The sequence below is a fragment of the Impatiens glandulifera genome, unplaced genomic scaffold (genome assembly GCF_907164915.1).
Source record: "Impatiens glandulifera unplaced genomic scaffold, dImpGla2.1, whole genome shotgun sequence".
NCBI classification, from domain to species: domain Eukaryota; kingdom Viridiplantae; phylum Streptophyta; class Magnoliopsida; order Ericales; family Balsaminaceae; genus Impatiens; species Impatiens glandulifera.
The window spans coordinates 3,611-25,898 of NW_025919139.1; the positions used below are offsets into that span (position 1 = coordinate 3,611).

General features: G+C 29.5%; 3 protein-coding genes across 4 annotated transcripts; 2 read left to right on the plus strand and 1 right to left on the minus strand.

The window, feature by feature from the left end:
* Positions 1-883: 883 nt before the first annotated feature.
* LOC124917562 lies at positions 884-1,940 on the plus strand. Its single transcript, XM_047457960.1, has one exon. It carries the CDS (start codon positions 1,028-1,030, stop codon positions 1,733-1,735), a length of 708 nt encoding a protein of 235 aa, XP_047313916.1. The 5' UTR covers positions 884-1,027; the 3' UTR covers positions 1,736-1,940.
* Positions 1,941-2,101: 161 nt separating this feature from the next.
* LOC124917561 (mannan endo-1,4-beta-mannosidase 2-like) lies at positions 2,102-4,229 on the minus strand. The gene is made up of 5 exons (XM_047457959.1): positions 3,526-4,229; positions 3,200-3,397; positions 3,004-3,126; positions 2,722-2,933; positions 2,102-2,637 (listed from the first exon to the last, which is right to left on the minus strand). Exons 1-5 carry the CDS (start codon positions 3,916-3,918, stop codon positions 2,226-2,228), a joined length of 1,338 nt encoding a protein of 445 aa, XP_047313915.1. The 5' UTR covers positions 3,919-4,229; the 3' UTR covers positions 2,102-2,225.
* A 10,550-nt stretch (positions 4,230-14,779) lies between these two features.
* Positions 14,780-19,466, plus strand: LOC124917560 (probable serine/threonine-protein kinase At1g54610). Of its 2 annotated transcripts, none has more exons than XM_047457958.1 (9): positions 14,780-15,142; positions 15,208-15,741; positions 16,448-16,732; positions 16,983-17,300; positions 17,458-17,685; positions 18,043-18,143; positions 18,229-18,328; positions 18,409-18,825; positions 19,098-19,466. In XM_047457958.1, the coding sequence occupies exons 2-9, from the start codon at positions 15,289-15,291 to the stop codon at positions 19,299-19,301; spliced, it is 2,106 nt and encodes a 701-aa protein (XP_047313914.1). In that variant the 5' UTR covers positions 14,780-15,142; positions 15,208-15,288; the 3' UTR covers positions 19,302-19,466. The 2 variants fall into 2 exon arrangements, with proteins under 2 accessions (XP_047313914.1, XP_047313913.1); XM_047457957.1 differs by having other exon boundaries at positions 15,271-15,741.
* The last annotated feature ends 2,822 nt before the right edge of the window (positions 19,467-22,288 follow it).

Consider the following 22,288-nt stretch of genomic DNA (forward strand, 5'->3'; position numbering starts at 1 on the left):
TTTTTTTTATTTAATTTTCAAAAATTATATTTTCCGTATTTAAATTAATATCGAATCTATTTATTTCCTTATAAGTATTAAATAATATATATATATATTTTTTAATTTATAAATATTATTTTAGTATATCTTGATATACCAAAATATTAAAAATTTTATATCTTTAACGTACCAATAATTTTGGTATCGATATCATAAACAATAAGTCCATAAATAGTCTTATGGGTGTTTCAAATTTTAATTAAAAAGTAAAATATAATAAAAATAAATTATATTATTAGGCTCGAAAAAGCTCGACGAACCATCAATCGAGTCTTACCTAAGCTCGAATTCGGCTCGAATCTTAAACGAGCTGACTCGAACTAGGCTCGAATTCAATTTTGACCGAACTCAAATCGAGCTTTGACCGAGCGACTCACGAGAGGCTTGGCTTATTTACACCCCTACTTGATATTAGAAAACTTCTATAATTAGCAAAAGTATAAAACTAACCTAATATTCTAAAATATATCCTATCTCAATATTTCATTTTTATTTTATTGTTTTTAAGCAATTCTGATTTTTTATCGAATTTAATAAAAATGTTGAATTATTACAAATGAGATGATGCAAGTTGAGTCTTAAATGAAGCATTTTAAAGTTGAAATTTTGCCTGAGATTTACAAATTCGATAATATAGGTGCCGTGTTTATGTGTTTATTATTTAATAATTTCGGGGTTTGTATTTAAATAATTATTATATTCCCTTGTTATATACAAATCATTTTAAAATAAAAATAAAAATATGATGTAGAAAAAATGAAGTAAATAATAATGAATTAATAAATATTTGTCCAAAATCCAAATGTCTAAAAGAATTCGTACCCGCCCAAAAGTATGTTCTTGTTGAAATATAGCGGGAGTGGAATTGTCAATCGGCGCCAAACCTCCCGCCAAATTCACATATACATCTCTATAAATTACAAACTCAGAAACCCTAATAACGCACAGTCCTCCCAGTTTCATTCTCAACTTCTTACAAAGAAAAATGGTGTTAGCTCTCGGTCCCGGCAAGTTTTACGGCAGCAGCTTACCAAGACCTAGGTTCTACACTGACGTTAAATTCAACGATGAACGAGTCGACCCCCCTGCGCCAATGCTTGATCCGTTCTTGTCTTGGGCTAATGACGCCCACTGGTCGATGGGAGGTCTTAATTTCAAGCGTGTCCGTCTTCAAGGCCGAATCGAAGGCAACATCAAGCGCCTTCGAGCACAGCGGGAGAAGTTCAAGAAGAAGAAATCTCAGCTAGTTGATTCACCTTCACCAATTGTCGATAGATCCATTGCTGATTCACCTTCCAAAGTTCCCTCCCCTCCTCCTGCTCCCATTGCCAACAAGCGTCGTCGTCGTCTCGTGGCTGCGATTGAGGAAGATGAAGAACATGAGATTGAAACCATCGTTGATGTCTTTTCCACCAAGAAGCGGGTGCTAGCAAGGAAGCTTGATGATGAATTTGATCGGGTGGCAACTGATGGCCATGTGGAGAGAAGCCGTATGAAGAGGCCTCAACTGGATCTGAATACTGTGCCGATGAGGAGGACTAGAAATAAGAGATCTGAGATAGAGAATGTCAAAGATGCTAATGAGAAGAACTCTGCTAGGGTTACAAGAGGTTCATCTTCAAGTCCTGAAACTGCAACAAGAAGCTCTCCAAGGTTCTTAAAACGTGGTTTGACCAAAGCCCGTTTTGCATAATGATGCTGCAGTTAGGTTAATTGCGTTTTGAAACCCTAAACTGTATGCTGATTGCAAATCTTGATAGATTTGTGAGAGAAAAACACATTTCCATTGCCTTAAAGCTTGCTAGTCTTGTTCTGAAATATCTTAATTGGTTAACAATACATACAAAGTGATTGCTATATCTATCAATGAAGTAATTTGAATGTCTTGGTTCTTATCTCCAATCTCAATTTGTTGAAACTTGTTTCATTTACCCATTAATTGGATTAAAGTTATGTATTTGTGCTTACACCTTCATAAGCTCATATGAACAACACTTGTAAATCCAACTGAAGTATAATCTCATTCTGTATGATGAAATTTGCAAATTTACAGAAAGAATAAAAGACTAGAGAACAAAGGCAACAGATAATTATTCTTTATGGCATAAAATAAATTTCATCTAGGCATAATCCCTGCACGATATATGCTTCATTTTTGTAACTTTGACAGTCAATATTAGGGTTTACTGTCTGACTGAACAAACATTTTTCAAGTTGTCTTTCTGTGAAGATAGAATTCCTTGTATTGATGCCAATCTACATGAATGTTCAGTCATCAACCGACTAGCATATGGAGTCTCTGCAGGTACAAAACCAAAATCATCATTATACTCTTTCATTCCTGCAACCAAGAATTGCCAAGCAAAAGCTCCAGCTCCTGATTTTTTTTCCAAGGCAGATTTATACACAATGTCCAGCACTGTCTTGTAGAACCTCTCTCGGTCAGGATGCCTAAAGTTCTTATTCAGGTTTGACAATCCGAATTCAGTAAACATCACAGGCTTCTTTAGCTCCTTATCGCCATCTTCGATGTGTGAAATCATCCATTTTGAGACGTATTTGAGTTTTTCTTCAAATTCTAGCTTAAAATGAAACCTGCAAAAATGAGAGGTCTTTTTCTTCAAATTTCCATTTTTCTTTTCTGTTATATGCTTTGTTATCCATGAATGAGAATCTTACCATTGATCAGGGTAGATATGTACAGATGTGAAATCTATGGTTGAGAGTTTTGAATTGCGGATGAAATCGGATCCAAGTTCAGCAGCCCATGGCCCTGGATTTATTATAGGCCCTTTCTGACTTTTGGGTCCATAGAATCCTTCGAGCCCCACTGTCAGCAAATGGTTATTGTCAATTGATTTCACAAACATCGACATCTCTTCTATCCAGTCCTGCAATTAGCAGTTCATTAAATTGAGTTTTTTGCTTTGTTTTGTTCTCAGATTTACAGTTTTTGTTTACCTGAAGACTATCTCCTGATGGATCAGATATGCAACGAGGTTCGTTCATCAACTCCCACGCAAAGATTGTAGGGTCATTTCTGTACTCTATTCCGGTAATGGTGTTCCTTCTTGTTAACAAAGCCTTGCATATATTTATGATTGGATTAGGTTAGATGAATGAACCCATTAAATGAAAGCATGAGAATTTGGCAAACCTTGATGTAGCTCTTGAAATAATGACGGATTGATGGGTCGAAGAAGAAAGAGTCGTTTGAGGAGCTCAAACCAACACCTTCTTCCCACGCCCACTTGACATATTGAGACTTTCCTCCATAAGCATTCAAATTATTCACTAATGAAAGTAGCAGCCTGATTTTTTGCCTTCCAGCCTCATAAATGACATGATCCAAGGCCTGCCATTTATTAATAATTTGTTGTTCAAGTTGTATCTAACTAAATCATCAATGAGTTTTCTCCATTTCAGGTCAGATGAACTAAAATCATCATCAAATTAAAAGGGGATTTTCGAAAATTGTTGTACCTTGAAAACGCGCTCATCGAATCGACCAGGAAAGAATTGAAGAGCATTGTAGGCACCATCATTGAAAGCCCAAGTTCTACAAACGGTTAATCCCATCTTTGCACCATTTTGAAGTATCTCTCTAACTCTAGGTCTGGAAAAATGATCCACAGCTTGGTCCATCAACCAGTATGAATTCCACCCATTTACATAGAACACTTTACCATCAACCATTAAGTGAGTTCCATTCCTCTTCACAAAACTCAACAAGCTTTCTTCTCCTCTTTGAAGATTCACCACCATTATATCACCAAATGACATGTAAACTAAAGCAATACATGATGCAAATCCTAGAACTGGATAAATCATCATCCCATTTCCTCCCACCATTTTCTTTCTTGATTGTTTAACCATATAAAGCTCAGGAAATAATATATTTTATTACCCAGATGGGTTTCTTGGTAATTCCGTCTTTCTTCTTCAGCTTCCAGATCTGGACTGAAGCTGCTTCCCGGAATAATCAAGTTTGAGGAATTGACGAAGCAAAGCAATGCCTGTATTGACACCCCGAAGATGAATTGTGGATGAACTGGATGGGAACAGATCTAGCACTTCTCCTTTGTCTTCTTCTCGAAGTTCCGTTTTCAGGTCAGTGAACTCTTTCACCATTAACTGAACCTTTATAAATAAAGCAGCAGCACAGTTACAATCTTAAGCCTTGTTTGATTTGGAGTTTTTTGAATAACCAGGCCCTTCCTTGTTCGGTCTCTAATTATTTGGTAAAATAATCTTCTTCATTTCTAATATTTGAATTATTTGATTGATTAATATTTTAAGATTAATTTCAAATAATTAAACCTCAACAAAATAATCTCCTTCATTTTTAATATTTGAATTATTTGATTGATTAGTATTTTAAGATTAATTTCAAATAATTAAACCTCAACAAAATCCTATAAATTATTTGTGGGCCTTTTATTCTTTTAAACACATCCACTAATAATAAATTATATTATTCAAATTGCTAATAAAATTAATGAAAAAAGAGTGTTTTCCAATTTTATTTTATTTTGATATAACTATGACAAAGAGTATTATTTTATTACTTGAATTAAATTTAATGTTAAGGGAAGAGGAAAGGGTCATGGGAATGTCTGCTTTATGAATGTGGTTTGCTTTGATTAATCTTTTAGGCAAAATTAGGTCATTGGTTGAGGCCATGTTCCTCCCCAATTTAGGTAATTTTGCATCTTTTCCTTGTGATGTGGCACTTTATAATCCCAATTTCATTTTAACTTGCAAACAATGAATATTTCAATTTTCTTGTAAAGATCTTCTTAGATATTGAATTATTAATATTATACATATATATATTTTAATTTTAATAAACTAGTACAACTTAGTTCTTGAGAAGAATCAAAAGTGACATTTATATCTTTAAAATTATTGTAAGATTGGGTTAGGTAAAATTAAAATTTGGGGTTTAATTCTTATTATTTGTTACATTATTTAAAATTAAAAATTGAAATTATAATTTCAATGAAATTCAAATTAAGTTTTACTTTATAATTTCATATTTTTTAGTTCAAAATAATAATTAATTTTTAATTTTATCATTTACATTATTACATATTGAATTTAGAAAGTTAAAATTTTGAATTAATATTTGTTTATCTAAACTGAACTTTATATATAAAAAAAACTCATAAATATTTAATTATTAATATCTTAATAATATATATTTAAATTGTTTTATTATATTTTTTATAACATAGAAATTAAAATTAAACAATTTTATTAAAAGAATAAAAATTTGAATGTGAATGATTGTGAATTTAAAATTAAAATTTTACTACCAATTTAATTGTATTTCAATTTCCGTCCCCACTAGTTATCTTATAACTGAAATTTGAAAACCATTTTTGTTAAAACCCATTTTTCTAAATCAAGGAGACTTTTGTGATGATAGTTGGATATTTGTATTTTAATGCTTTTTTTTTTATTTTTAACTTGTTTTTTATATGAAATGAATTATCTCTTTTTAATTAAATTATTTAATTTATTGAAAAAAATATTAAAATATCTTTATTTATATATATATATATATATATATACTGTTGAATAGAAAAGGTTAATATAATCCCAACTTTTAAGAAATATTTGTCATTTTAGTTATTTTATTCTAACTTTTATGTTAATATAACAATAATTAGGTTTTAAATGAAAATTGATTCCATGATCACTTTTGGTAATCTATATATATATATAATGATGCTTAATTTTTAAAGTGTCCGGATTGTCGGGTCGAGAGCTGTGGTTAATTTGAATACTTGGGTCGAATTGTGGGTTGACCCGTTTTTAAATTTAAAACGGTTAAAAATAAAATTAAAAATGCTAGAGGTATGTTTCGAACTTGCAACCTAACAAAACAAGTATAACTATTTAACCAACTAGGCTACAAAGACTTCATATTTTAAATTCAACACCAAATTTGATAAACGCGAGACGTTTTAATATTAATATAAGTTCAACTTTTTAACTAACTAATCTATATATATATAATGATGCTTAATTTTTAAAGTGTCCGGATTGCCGGGTCGAGAACTGTGGTTAATTTGGATACTTGGGTCGGATTGTGGGTTGACCCGTTTTTAAATTTAAAACGTTTAAAAATAAAATTAAAAATGCTAGAGGTATGTTTCGAACTTGCAACCTAACAAAAATAAGTATAACTCTTTAACCAACTAAGCTACAAAGACTTTATATTTTAAATTCAACACCAAATTTGATAAACGCGGGACGTTTTAATATTAATATAAGTTCAACTTTGTAACTAACTAATCTATATATATATATAATGATGCTTAATTTTTAAAGTGTCCGGATTACCGGGTCGAGAGCTGTGGTTAATTTGGATACTTGGATGGGTTGTGGGTTGACCCGTTTTTAAATTTAAAACGGTTAAAAATAAAATTAAAAATGCTAGAGGTATGTTTCGAACTTGCAACATAACAAAACAAGTATAACTCTTTAACCAACTAGGCTACAAAGACTTTATATTTTAAATTCAACACCAAATTTGATAAACGCGAGACGTTTTAATATTAATATAAGTTCAACTTTTTAACTAACTAATATATAATGATGTTGAGTAAATGAATACTTGTGTCGGATTGTGGGTTGACTCACCCATAAACTTAAAACGGTTAAAAATAAAATAAAAAATGTTTTCCGTAAATTTTTTTCACGGTTTTTATATTATTACTCGTGCAAATGCACGGGCTAAATGCTAGTGATTATAAATTTTGTAATTTTTATTTAATACATGCAAATTAAGATGAATGATAGAGAACACGACCACTGGAAGAGTGATGGTAAATAAAAATATAATAATAATTAAAACATGCTTGTAGAATATTCTCTCTCCTCTTATTAATTAATTTCTCTTTCTTCTTATTAAATAATTTTCTCTATTTATCTCATTTATCCATATTCTCACCATTATTATTTTACTCATTTGATATTCATTATCTCTCATTTAACGGTTAAAATAACTCAATAATTTACAACAAACTCTCAAATTAAATATTTTAATAATATCTTTAAATAAATTCTAAACTCTAAACCTTAAACCATAAACTCTAAACCCTAAATCCTAAACTCTAAACCTTTATCTCTTTTATTTTTATTTTATTTTATTTTTATGATTTTTCAATTCCTTTATTTATCAAATACTTTTTATTTATTTTTTATGGCCTCTTTTTTTTTATTATTATTTTTTTCCTATTGACTTATTAATATTTTTTTAGTTTTATTATTTATAAATAAATGTTTATCTAATATTTCTATTCTCTGATTAATTATTTTCTCTCCAGGTAACTAATTATTAATCTTTTAATTTCACCCTGTATGTCGACGCTAGCCAGTCGCTGGAATTATAGGATAGAAATTATTTAATAAAAGGAGAGAGAAAATAATTAATAAGAGGAGAGAAAATATTCTACCTGTCAACCAAATGGGCATCGCTGAATCATTCGCTGTCTCAAGTCGCCCTCTCTATGCCCTCTCTATCATTTTTCGCAAATTAAATACATAACTTAACAACACACTAGATATTTTTTTAGATAGAGTGAAATTTCATTTATGATATTACTTTGCTGGTTTCTAGAGTAATTTTTTTCTATTTTCTTTTTATTGAATAAAGCAGAAACTGTATAATCAATAAGTTTTGGAATATGTTTTTGATTTATATATATAATATTATAGAATTATGTAAATCAAAACCAAATATGTTAAAGGTTTAATAGTTTATTAGAGGAAACAAATGAATAATCCTATGAAAAGACAAACAAAGCCTGTCCATATGTCTTCTAGCACTGGTTGCCAGGTCCAATGACAACAAAATCTAATTTTATTTTACAGGTATCATTGATGTGGGCTTTATTCTCTAAAAAATCTATATCAATTTATGTAAATTATAAGTGTGACAATTGACATGTACAATTTATTAAAATAAATTAATTTGTTGTATCTCAATTCAATTTAAATTTGTTTTTACATAGTATGATTGTATTACATCATGGGTCATTTAAACATTTTATCAGATTTTAATCATAAACTAGTCTAAAATTTGCAAAAATTTTAAAGTTTTATTTGTATTGAAAGAGATCACATTAAATTTAATCATTAATAATAAAGAGTTTTAATATACTAAATAAAATATGTATTATTTTATAAAATTTATACTTAATAATTTAAATTTTAATAAAAAATACATATAATAAATTTAAAATTTTAGTGTAATTAAACTTAAATATAATATAGTTTTTGAGTTGTTTTGTTTGAATCTCGTGATTAATTGATATTATAATATTATTTAAATAATTATATGATTTAAAATTATAATATTTTAATTTCATCTTTACCATTATATATATATATATATATATATATATATATATATTGAAAATCTTGATTGTTTATTTTGAATCTCTTATGGGATTTTAAATTGATATTTCAGGGAATGACTTATATATTAACATAAGAATTATACATATTTATCTACGTCTTCGTATAAAATTTTATTTATATTATTTTATAAAATGGTATATATTATATTATGACTAAGTTTTTGGTCAAGCCGGTAAACAAATTAAAATCAATAAAGTCCAATTGGCCCGAGCACTAACTAGTAACTAATAATAGTCTAGTTATTCTAGTACTATTACGTTTCCCTTTATTAAAAAAATATTTATTGACATTTTAATTACATATTTAAAATTAAAATTATATATATATATATATTCATATTAAAATACAAAATAGGAATAACAGTAATAGGATAGAAACGAATTAAGCACATAATCAAACTATGGTTGCTAGTTCAAAACTTAATTTTGTGTTTTTATAGAATCAAATATTGGTTTAGTTTAACTCCCAAAAATTGTGAAGATAACAAATTTTGTTTTAATTTAAGGAATTAAATTTGTGACTTTTAATACATTATATCATTTTCTTACTACTTCGAATTATATTACATCTTGTTCTGCTTCAACCATAATATTCTGTTATTCATGGTTAAATTGAGTTTACTACAAAATTCTTACGTATTTATATTTTTAAAATTATTCTAAATATATTTTAAAATAAATAAAACAAAACAAAAACCGAAAAGAATGAACAAAAACAAAAACAAAAGACTAATTTAAAGTGTACAAGGCAAAAATATCATCCAAATGAGTTTTTTATTGCGTCTCAAATAAATATACCAAAAGGAGATTGAAATACAAAAATATCATCTTAGTTATGATATCCATAAATAGAATAAGCTAACAATCTTTTAAAAAAATAAAACGCATTAAGTTGAAATCAAACAATAATCTTCCACTTAAGAAGAACTAATAAGAAAAGTTAGGAAACTAACATTATCAATAATACACTTTCTTTAATGACTAATTATATCAATATTTTTGCTTTTTTCTTTAATAATACAAATCTCTATAACTATTATCCTTGTAACAAAATATCTCTTAGTATCAATATGTTTGACTATGGTGATTTAGTTTGTACATTATCTTCACTAATTTTTGTTGGGATCTCATATTAAGAAATTATCCTTTAGTTATTTTTTTAATGAGAACCAAATATAAGACTTTTATACGGAAAATCACTTATTTCAAAAACCGACCAATGACATGACATAAATTCAATCACGCTAAATATTAAATAGATTCTTAGTGAATATTAATTTAGAGGTGATAACAAAATCTATGGTCTAAGTAATTAGGTCCCACTACAAATAAACTTATGCCAACGTTACAATTATTGAAAACTAACACAATTTAATGTTGTATTGGACTTGGACGAAGTGTCACACCTCATTGACTAACTATGCATTCCTTATCCAAATAGAGCAAATTTTAAACCAAACTATACATATTAATAATTATTTTTTATTTTTAATGTAGGATATTTTTTTATATATTTATAAAATTATTGTTAATTCAAAAATCAGTTACATATAACAAAAATAAATAAATTACAAAATAAATATTAATAAAATTTAAACAACTAAATAAAAATCTAAATGTTATATAATATGTAATATTGCAATCATTCAAATCTTAAGAAAAAAGATCCAACAATCTAATCTAGTATTTTTTTTATGTGACTTCAAATATTCTTGACAAGGAAGAAATAGAGTAAGTCAAACAAATCAATTAAATAGTATTCTCTATAAAAACTGTAGTGAAAATTGTCTTTAATCAAGTGTTGACCAGAAAAAATTCTACCAAGTAATAATTAATTATTTATATATATATGGTCAAACATGAGAAACTCATAAAAATAACAAGAGACTTATAAAAGACTAAAAAAAAGCCTCCAACTGAAAGATCTCTTTCGGTGATTGAAAAAATAAAAAAATAATTCAAATCCATTAACTTCATCTAATTTGTTGTTAAAATGAACGAATACACGAGAAATGATCATCAAAACAATGGACAAACGACTCACCAACCGCTGAGAATATTATTTAGATTATAAAAATTCGTAATGAAATATCCGACCATACTAAACAAAATGTTATATGAACAAAAACACAACACTAATACAAATCTGATTGGTGAAAAAAATGAGACATTATCTTATGCTAAAAGAAATTTGACAAAAATAACTTTTCAATTTTTATATTAAAAACAGTAAAAAAACACTGAAACATAAATAAAATGAATTTTCAAAGATACATATGGAATGTTTTAGACTTGTTTTAAATATCTCATCAAACTTTAGGTCTTATTTTGATATTTCACCCATATATATTAATTTACAAGCAGCTGCTTATTCTTGACTTAGAACCTTGAAATCCTTAGTCCAAAAATTCCATTATTGATAGTTAAGTTCTCTTTATTTATTTATTTATTTGATTAATTAATTAGTATGTTTAGAAAGAGCCCGGTCAGATAATTTTAAATTTAAATATTAATAAATAATTATTCATTATTTTTTAATTAAAAATCAATTACCATTCATTCCCAACTGACTTTTTCAAGAAATATTATATATAAAATTAGGCTTGTAATTTTGAACAGATGAAAATACGACCTAGACCGAATAAAAAAAAAAATCAGATTATGGTTATGTATTTTTTGTTCGAGTCAAAATTGGGTCGACATGTTTAACCTAATTAATAAACAAGTAAAAAACGGTTCGATCTAAGATTACCCAATGTAGACCCGATAACCAGTTTACAAGTTTCTTTTGTTGAGTTTTTTTTTTTGTTATTCTTTCTTATTCACTCACTCATTTTCTGTTGTAAATTTTTTATAAACGGATTTTTTATTTAACTTCATTTTTATTTTGTATTGATGTTTTTAATTTGAAATAAAAAGATGTGAATTAATTGTATCGGGTTTGATTCGAGTTGAGTTAGATAAATTGAGTCAAACGTGTCAAACGAGTTAGGTTCAGGTCAATCACAAATAAATAAGTTAGGTTTAAGTTAGAAATTTTGACTCGAATTAATCATTCAACCCAATCTAAACCCTCTAACTTAAAACTTACTTAGATTGTCACCCTAATAAAAGTAGAATATTAAGGAGTATATAATAAAAATGCCATGTAAGTTAAATATAATGAAAGGAAATATAAATCTATATTATATCAAGATGTTGAAAGTAGATTCATTTGATATATTTATATATGTAATCTAAATAAAAAGATTGGTAGACTTTTTCTTTTTCTTTTTTTTTTTTTAAGAAGAAGATTGGTAGACTACAAACTGTTGCAAAGAAATTATAAATATATAAATATTTACAATGTTTGAATTAAACGTCTAAATAGATAATAAACTATATTTTACTAACTCTTTTCTTCAATGAATTTATATTGTTATAATACTCATTTTTTATTTGAAAAAAAAATCTAAAAATTTAGAGTATGCTAACTATATATCAGCCAAAATTAAAGAGTATTTTCTCTCATATATTATATTATATTATATTATATTATATTATATTATATTATATTATATATATATATATATATATATATATATATATATATATATATATAATTTTGAAAGTGTTCGATTTACCGGGTTGAGAGCGGTGGTTAATTTGGATATATATGTAAGAGTAAATGGATATATGAGTCGGATTCTAGGTTGACCCGCCCATAAACTTAAAAACGGTTAAAAATAAAATAAAAAATGCTATAGGTATGTTTTAAACTCGCAACCTATCAAAAATAAGTAAACCTCTTTAACCAACTAGGCTAATACCAATTTATATTTTAAATTCAACACCAAATTTGATGAACGCGAGACGTTGTAACAATATATTTTTACCCTTGTGTATCGCAAGAAAATCTTTCTAGTGGTTTTTAATGTTATTTATTGTTGCTCAATAATTTTTTTTTTTATGTATATATATTAAAATATATAATAATTTTTTTATAGAAAAGTTTATAATCATAAACAAATTTAATGTTAAGATTATTTGAAAAGTAAATGATATATTCTGTGTTCTTTGAAATCCGGTTAATTGAAATGTGAGATACTTTTGAATATTTGGAGTTGAATATAAATATATAATAAAAAATAATTAAATTAATAGTTTTAATAATGTGATTTTTTAAGGGTATAGAATATGATACACCATCCAATTTACATTTCACAATTAACTAGGAATTAATTCTTCTCAATTCAAATAATTAATTAGTTAAATTTGGAATATCAATCTACAAATAATACAAAATAAAATTTAAAATATCAAAAAATTAAATGAGAATTTAGATATTAAATAATATAATAAATTAATTTTTTTTTTCCAATTATTCAACCATCTTGAAATTTGTTAATGGTGACTCAAAATGCGAACTCATTTGAATTAAGGGTGTGAGCGGTTTGGTTGGTAAATTTATTGACCGAAATGCATATCCAAACCGTTAGTTTATCGGTTTGATTGGTTCGATTTAAACGATTACAAGTTTATTTTGGTCGGTTAATCAGTTTGATCTATGGACAAATTTGTTATATATATATATATATATATATTATATATATGAACAAATACAAATATTATAAATAACATCGAGTCACATAATTTATTAATTACTTGAATAATTTCCAAAATACAAATGCATTATTCTAAGATTTTTGTTTACTAAAAATCACAATAAAACTATTTTTTTACTAACCATTACAATAAAAATAAGTAACAATTTTAAAATTAAATTTGTCTACTAATAATTAATATATTTGATAGTCTATTATTATGCGTTATGACATAATAATTATAATACATTACCCATAATTCAATTTTTGTTCCAATCTTATTTAAAGAAAACAAATGTAAGAATCCTGAAATTCAAGTAAATGACAACAAAGATAAGAACATTGAAGTCCTGAAAAAAACTATTTCTATCAGATTAGTACGAGTTCGTACAAAGAAAGATTACCCAATGGAAATAAACAAGCTTGATCAACTTCTTCAATTCAATCTCCTTACATCGCAAGGGGAAAAGGAAGGGGAAGAAGGTCTTATGACGGAACAAGTTTATTTAGAAATAAACACCCTGATTATGGTAGTTATGATCTGTTTTTTATTGTATTCTTTTCGTTTGTAATCTTTGTTGTTTGTTTTTGCAAATACTACTAATTAATTTCTTTACAGTCTTTTGATTGTTATTCATTAATCACATCTACGGTTTATCTGGCTTTGATTATTAACCTTTCCATTTTTGAGATGTTTAATGAAATAAAATTAACCGTTTCCCCCGAAAAAATATATTACTTTTTAAATATTTGATCGGTTTGAACGGTTTCAGTAGCGTTGACCTGACAAACTTAACCGTTTGAGATCAGTTTGGTAAAAAGAAAACCGTAATGAATTCGGTTTGGTCGGTTCAGTTTGATATTTAGTTTGGTTTGAGCAGTTTCGGTTCAGTTTGAACAGATTGATCGATTTACATACATCCTTAGTTTGAGTTACATAACGATGAGTGAAAAATAAAGCAAGCCGAACAAACCAATCATGTTGTGTCAAAAGAATCTCTATAAAAAATTATGAGCGGTAATAAAATTTGTCTTTGCCCGTGGGTTGATAACCAACACCGAAAAATGTTCTGCCATGTAATAACTGACTATTTATAAATATGGTAAAAATAATGAGAAATTCGTACAAATCAATGGAGTAAAAAAATCCCTTCAATTAAAGATCATCTTAAAAAACTCTTTAGAAACAACTCCATATCTGACAACTTCACCTCTTCGCTGCTAAGAAAGAGATTACACAAACTCGAGAAAACATCACCACGACAATTATCGATTATGAGCAACAAACGACCCACAAAAAAAATTAGGAGTATTATTTGAATTATAAAAATTCAGGACGAAAAATTCGATCTGACTAAACAAAATATCGAAAAAAACAAAATACAACACAAATTCAAATTTAAGTAGTGAAAATAAAACGAGATACCTCCTAAACGATTTTTAAAGAGAAATAAGAAACTTATTTTTAAAGAGCATAATTACATTTTCTTTTAAATAGTAATTAAAATAAATATATTTTCTTTTTATTAAATATTTACCCAATAAATTAATTTTTACAAATAATTTGAAAGAAAACTTGAAATTAGGTCAGGCTTTTGATGTTCGTTATAGAGAGAGAAAAGGAGAGTCGTTTTATGCGTGATACTATAGAAGCCATTGTTGTTGTTCTGTGATCTTGTGATCTGTTAGAGAGAGAAGAGAGAAGAGAGAGGAGAGAGAGAGAGAGAGAGTCTTCTTCAACGTCTTCTTACATTATAAGCTAGTTTTTGGACTGTATAAAAAACCCTTTTTATGGTTATAACATGGAAAGTGTGATATGATGATTTTACCCCTATTGACTAAGTCCTCTGCCGACTCAACATTTATATGTCATAATTAATTGCTTGACACATATGCGTGGATTTCAGTATTTATTGCCATGAACGCGTTTTCAACACTCGGAAGAAGAAGAAGAAGAACAAACGAAAGCCATCCACTCAATCGATTCTCTCTTCACTCCCTCTTTCGCCGAAGTTTCACTATCACACCTGGACAGATCATGGAACCCTAACTCCTCTTAATTTCCAGCTTTATCTTCCATCGGAGGTATTACGGACACCATCCTTCCATTTCTTCTCGTTATACATCTGTTTCTTATCAAGAATTTGCAGGTTTCACTCTTAATCGATTCTTATCTCTAATGGGGAACGATTTATAATCGAGCTTATTTGCAGCTGTATTGATTGATTCGCATGGGTTGTCTTTGTGCTAAGCCTTCTACCATCGATGATGATGATGATGACGAAGAAAATCCAGTACATAGACAGGTGGTGAATAAGGCGGCCGCGTCGTCGTCGTCATCGTCACAATTGCATCATCAGTCCAGGAGGACTTCTTCGAGAAGGGATGAAACCTTACAGATCAAGGGTAGAACAGATGAAAGTGAAGTTGGTATTGAGGTAAATGATAGGAGAGTAGTGAATCGTTCAAGAAGGGTGCAGGACGACAATTTCGATGACAGGAGAAGAGAAAGAGAGAATTCTGAAGTTCCTATTTCCTCTTTACCAGTCATTGGAACTTTTCCAAAGGCTAATGAAGCTGAGCAGGTTGCTGCAGGTTGGCCATCTTGGCTTTCTACAGTGGCCGGTGAGGCTCTTAAAGGATGGGTACCAAGAAGATCGGATACTTTTGAGAAATTAGACAAAGTATGCATCTTCCTCCTTCTTCTTCTTATTCTTCTTCCTTTCTTGTACTCAAATTTATCAAACCCTGAGATTGTTCTGAATCCAATAAATCTGTGTGTCAAACTCACTTGTTTTAGTATTGGGATGTCTCGATTCTTCATATGAAAGGCCTATGGAGGTATTCTTTACTCATATCATGCTAAGGAGGAAACATCTTACTATTATTAGCAAATGTTACATGTGCCTTTTGTTTGAAGAATCAATGACTATTTTTTGGGGGAAAATTATTTTCTTACTTCGAAGAGGCTAGCACATCATCTCAAATCTCAAAACCGTGAACCCAACTTCAGTTAAGGTGTTTTTAGTTAGAATCAAATTTTTTAGACTCACAACTTGATTTCAAAACTCTTACTACTTGAGTTGAGTAACCGAGTGATGTTTTTAAGAAAATTTAAGTATGCTTTGGATGTGGTTCTTAATATTTTTTTTATCATCTTGAAGGCCTTAGGCAATGGTTGTCATTATGTTAGTGTCATTTCAGTTTTTGTAACCCTTTCGTTTCGCTTTCCTTTGTGTCATATTTGTTATGGACTTATGCTCTGTACTTTGTCGCCTACTCGTTGTCTTTTTATTGGATTGGCCTTCCAAAACCACTTTTGGCTAAAATTATTGAAATTGCAACTTGTTATTCATATTGATGATGTTTGGAGTATACCTAACCATGCAGATTGGACAAGGGACTTATAGTAACGTGTACAAGGCTCGCGATTTGATTAACAAGAAAGTTGTTGCTTTAAAGAGAGTGAGGTTTGATATGATGGACCCCGAGAGTGTGAGGTTTATGGCAAGGGAAATCCTCATTCTCCGTAGGCTTGATCATCCCAATGTAATAAAATTGGAAGGCTTGGTCACTTCTCGGACATCTTCCAACCTTTATCTCGTCTTTGAGTATATGGAACACGATCTCACAGGACTTGCATCTCTACCTGGTTCAAAGTTCTCCGAATCTCAGGTAATTATGACCGAATTTCACTTTCTAAATTCGAAAAACTTGTATCCACTCAAAGTAGTTCAAATTGTAAGAGTCTGAACTAAGAGAATTAGGTTTCAGGTTCGATTCCACTGAAAGCTATCTACAGTAAGGCAGTGGAATGCTGTGCTAGTCTCCTATAGGAGTCTAGATAAAATGAACAGTTTTTATAATGCAAACAGTGTCTATACCAAGTATTGAATATGCGTTAAACAGTTAAGCTAATTTTCAGGTGAAATGCTACATGAAACAACTTCTAAGTGGTCTTGATCATTGTCATAGTCGTGGTATTCTTCACCGGGATATAAAGGGTTCAAACCTTCTTATAGATAATCATGGCATCTTGAAGATTGCTGATTTTGGCTTAGCAAGTTTCTTTGATCCTCGTCGGAATATTCCACTTACTAGCCGTGTTGTAACTCTTTGGTACCGACCACCCGAACTTTTACTTGGGGCAACACATTATGGTGTCTCTATCGATTTGTGGAGTACCGGTTGCATACTTGGAGAATTATACGCTGGCAAACCTATTATGCCTGGTAGAACTGAGGTGCGCAAACATTTTTGTTTTCTTCCCTAATTTATTCGCGAATCTTCGAGTAAAGTGGATTATTTGGCTTAAATGACTACAATTCTTTATAAATTTAGTATTTTAGTTGATCTTCTGAATGATGTGATGGAAGAAGTGATAGCTGAAAATCTCATAGGTTGAGCAATTGCATAAAGTATTCAAGCTATGTGGCTCGCCCTCAGAAGATTACTGGAGAAAGTTAAGAGTGCCTCAATCAATTGCATTCAAACCTTTGCATCCATATAAATCCCGTTTAATAGAGACCTTTCGAGATTTTCCTCCTGCAGCCCTTGCGCTTATGCAGACATTATTATCTATTGATCCTGCACATCGCGGATCTGCAGCCGATGCTATCGAGAGTCAGGTAACTAACATTTTTCTTTTCTTTGTTTGGCTATGTTTGGATTTGTATAGTTGGAACTATAATTTATGTATGGAGAAATGATCTAATTGCCATCACAAAGTGAAAATGATGGAATTGAAATTTAGGTATTGTTTGAGATTAACTTTAAATAACTAATTATTCCACTAACAATCTACTAATCAATCATGTCTCGAACAAGATTATTTGAAAATATCCTTGTTATTCAAATACCCCTAGACCGATTCCTTATATTTTAAGTCGTCAAACAAATAATTTGCAATTCTTCCAGAACCAAACATAGCCTTGTATAAAACTCTTTGGGTTTTATTCAATTAGTTAATTTCTGTTACTTTACAGTATTTCAGTACGAAACCATTTGCTTGCGATCCTTCTTGTCTTCCTAAATACCCTCCGAGCAAAGAGATCGATGCCAAAATGCGAGAAGAAGCAAACAGAAGGTTTGAATTCTACATCGTTAAATTTTGCTCTCGTTATTTCCTCTATTTTCGTTATATAAACATAATTTTGGATTAATTTCGGCAGGAAAATAGCCGAAGGCAAGAGCCAGCGGCTTGAACAAGACAGACTCCCTCGAGCAATTGCTGCACCTAAGGCTAATGCTGAATTAGTTGAATCGATGCAGGCAAGTTTTATTAATCAATTGCATAATACATTTTTTGAAGTTTTTATCACTAAAAGCAAATTTGACACCAATTACAACAGCGGGATAATGGGCAATCAAACACCAAGAGCAGGAGCGAGCTGTTTTATCCTCAGGATCAAACCAGGCAGTTGAAAGCAAGAAAAGAAATTGATATAAATTTTAAGGATAAAAACCATTACAAAGTTTCTCACTCTGGACCATTGTCTTCTTCTTCATCAAGAAACGGGACGAAACACGATGAAATTACAAATGTTCCCTCCAGTGCCAATTTATCGACATTATCCAGTTTGGTAGCTTCTAGAACGTTATTGTCTGAAGACAAATCTGACTCTAATCAATTAGATGCTAGATATTCGGAATCATTAAACGGAACTGGATCGATGAGACAGTACGAGAGGATTCCTTATCGCCCATACAAAATGTCTGGCCCATTGCAAACTGAAAACAGCAGAAAGAGCATTAGAGAAACAAATCCAGTAAGTCTTTGCATAATATTTTCGTTTTCAAATACTTATTTTGTTTTCTTAACCTGTGACAGACTTGTTTTGCAACTTTTAAAATTAACTGAAATTATTTTTAACCTAAAATTCAGAACTAGGGGATGCAATAAGTTGTGTAGAGTATAGAAAGCAAAACGAGTCCGTTGCAAGTTGAGGAAACAAAAACGAGAACTCCTCTTTTTTATTTTTAGCACTTTTTCTTTTGTATTAGATTCTTAGCGATTACTATTATTTTTTATTGTTCTTAGAATGAAAATGGGTTTACTAAAGTGGACAAGACCCGATTCTCCGGTCCATTGATGGTTCCATCGAACAATATGGAACAAATGTTGAGAGATCATGACCGTCGAATACAAGAAGCAGCTAGACGAGGACGGCTTGACAGCATTAGTAAAATTCAATCTCAAGAAACGCTAGCGGTTAATAACCCAAGATACTCTTCTAGCCGCTAGGCCTCCCATTGGAACTAAATAGAGAGGAGTCGTAAATAGTTGTAGTGTTGTAGTTGCATTTTGTTTCTAGTATAGTGTTAGCTTTATATATCATTCTTCATAAAATTTCAAACAGTTACAGAGTAAATGGTTTAAAAAATAATAGAATCTTTTATTTGCTTTTCATCACTCATTTTGTACTCCCAAGTATTTGATGTGAATTTTGAGGAGAAGGTATGCAATTATTTTGGACTTTGTTTTGTTAGCATTTATTTTTGAATTTGAAAAAATTAATAACTTGTTATGCTTGTTAAAACTTATAATGAGATAAAATAGTATGAACTATTCTAAAAAAAAATTAATAATATTTTTTAATATAACAATGGTGGGTGATAGATTCATATCAAAACAGGGTTTAATTTATTTCTTTACTCATCAATGTAGCAGTGGTGGTAATATTTGGTTTTAAGACAATTTTATCTAAGATTGGGGCTATGATTGTGGGGTGTACTAGTTCTTTTTTAATGTGAATATGATTGATAGATATAGAGAATAAAGATTACAATTTGAAACTGCGCAGATGTAATCGAACTGAATTGTTCCGTTTTGGGCGGTTTGATTGGTTGACTAAGAATGGAGTTGGTACGGTGGTTCAAACAAGAATGTGAATATGATTGATAGATGTGGGGAATAAGGATGATAATTTGAAACCGCCAAGCTATAATCAAACCAAATTGCTCCGTTTTGGGCAGTTTTCCCAGGTTTGACCCGTAGTTTTCCCAGGTTTGACTGGTAGTTAACCGGGGATTGGGCCAATATGATATTTATGTCCCCCGCCCAGACCCGATCCGATCTCACATCAATTCTGCCTTGAACACTATAAAACACAATTAAATATATATAAAATTACCAATGTATTTATTTATTTATGGTATTTTATAAGAGTTTTAAGTTAATTCTTTTATAACAATAAATTATAATATATATTATATTAAAAAATTATTTATATAATTTTATTATACAATTATTTAGAGAGTATAGTATATATGGTGCCCACGGAGATTTCTCGAAACTGAATGGGGCGGGGATGAGAGTTAAAAAACTCTTCGAAATAAAAGGGGCGAGAATTGTAAATGTATTCTCCGCCCCGTCCCATTGCCATCCTTAGGGGATTGTGAAGGAGTATAATTGATAGAAGTGTTTAGTTAAAACTTTATAATCATTCTTGTTGATAATATTTGAATTTATTAATATCTCAATCTCATTTTTACTATATTATATTTAATTAAAAATATAAAATATTATATATATTTTTAAAATATACAAAATATTCAAGTATGTCATAATTTAATAAAATAATAAAATATAAACACGTAATATCTATTAATTATATTTTTTAAATAGAGTTATTTTAACCCCGGAAAATCATTTGGTTCCGTGGAAGCTCGAGGCTTGAGAATTTTACCTCGGTTAAAATAAAACATTATTTTAAAATTGTTTAAATAACTCCGGTCAACTTTTGAAATTAATTAAAAGTAATTAATTTGAGTTCAAACTAAAATAATATGAGGATTTACAGTAATCAAAATACAATTTGATTTTTATAAATTCATTATTTTAAATTAATTTAAAAGATTATTTATTTAAAAACAGAGTCGTCAATTGATTTTTGAAAATTAATAAATTGATATACGTGCACACAAACATATTTTTTAGGTAGAATTTCTTTCAGTTCGTAGTTTGATGATACTCGAGAAAAGACTTTCGTGCTTCATCCTCTTTATCCGTTTTAAAACGGTCTCTACTTATAAATTTTACATTTGAAATCAACTGTATAACCTTTTATTTTAACTAATTATTTTTCCACTCCTTGACATGCATATGTTTATGCGTATTTAAAAATTGTAAAAATAATTATTTAAATACTGGTACTTGTTGCTAATGATGACTTCAGAGGAAAATACCTGAAGAATACCAGTTTAAAAGGCATTAGGGTTTAAAATAAATCATAAATCAGGCTTTGTAAAAATGTTTTTGGTGGAAATACACCAAAAACTTTTAGCATCTTTTGGCCTATAGTCTTGATTGCTACGTCAAGAGCAAAATGTACTAATTCTACCAGATATACCCCGGGAATGAAAAAAAAAACGACTCAAGTGGTTGAGGTATGAAATCACCATCCGTGGCCTACCCAAGATCTGAATCTTGATTGCATATGACAAAGACATGGATGTACTAATTCTACCAAATACACTTGCGAGCCAACATAAAAACAAAAGAGAGAAAATTGGCATATAAAAACCTAAACCAGAAAGTCGAAAGCCTCTCTCAAATGTTTTTATGATGAGTCGAACTTGCAATAAATGTGGTCCAGGGCCGAACAACCAAAAATAAGTTACACTATTTTATCAAAATGTCAAGATGTTGACAACCTTCATCAAGAGTTATGATCATGGATAATCGTTTGTATACGAGATCAAATTTATAGCCGATATCTCGAAAGTTGGGGAAAAAGAAATCTTATTTCATGATGAAAGAAAAATCATCACAAATGATGAAAAAGATGTTCACCTAGCCCCAGATACGTTTTGAATCCAGAAACGTCATGATTCATTCCGAAGGATCAATGTTCATTCCAATCTCGAAAAAAAGAGATAAACAAGGATATAAACTAGGGAAACAAAATGTTTTTTTATCCAAAAACATAAGTCATTTGTCCACAAATAAAGCTAGACACCTTCGACTGACATATTTCAAATAGCCATGATGGTCATTTTGAAAACAAAAAAGGAAACAATGATTCAGCTGAAATATTCCCTTAAAAGGCATCGAGCCACAATCGATACTACATAAGAAAAATAAGCAAAATCGAGTCTCCTAAACCCTATCTATTGATAAGTGCGTGAGATTGTTTGTACACAATCTCGTTCAAGCCCTAATTATAGTTAGGTCACCAAAACCCTATTTGTTAGTATGTGCGATATATCATTTTTATACGATTTTGCTAA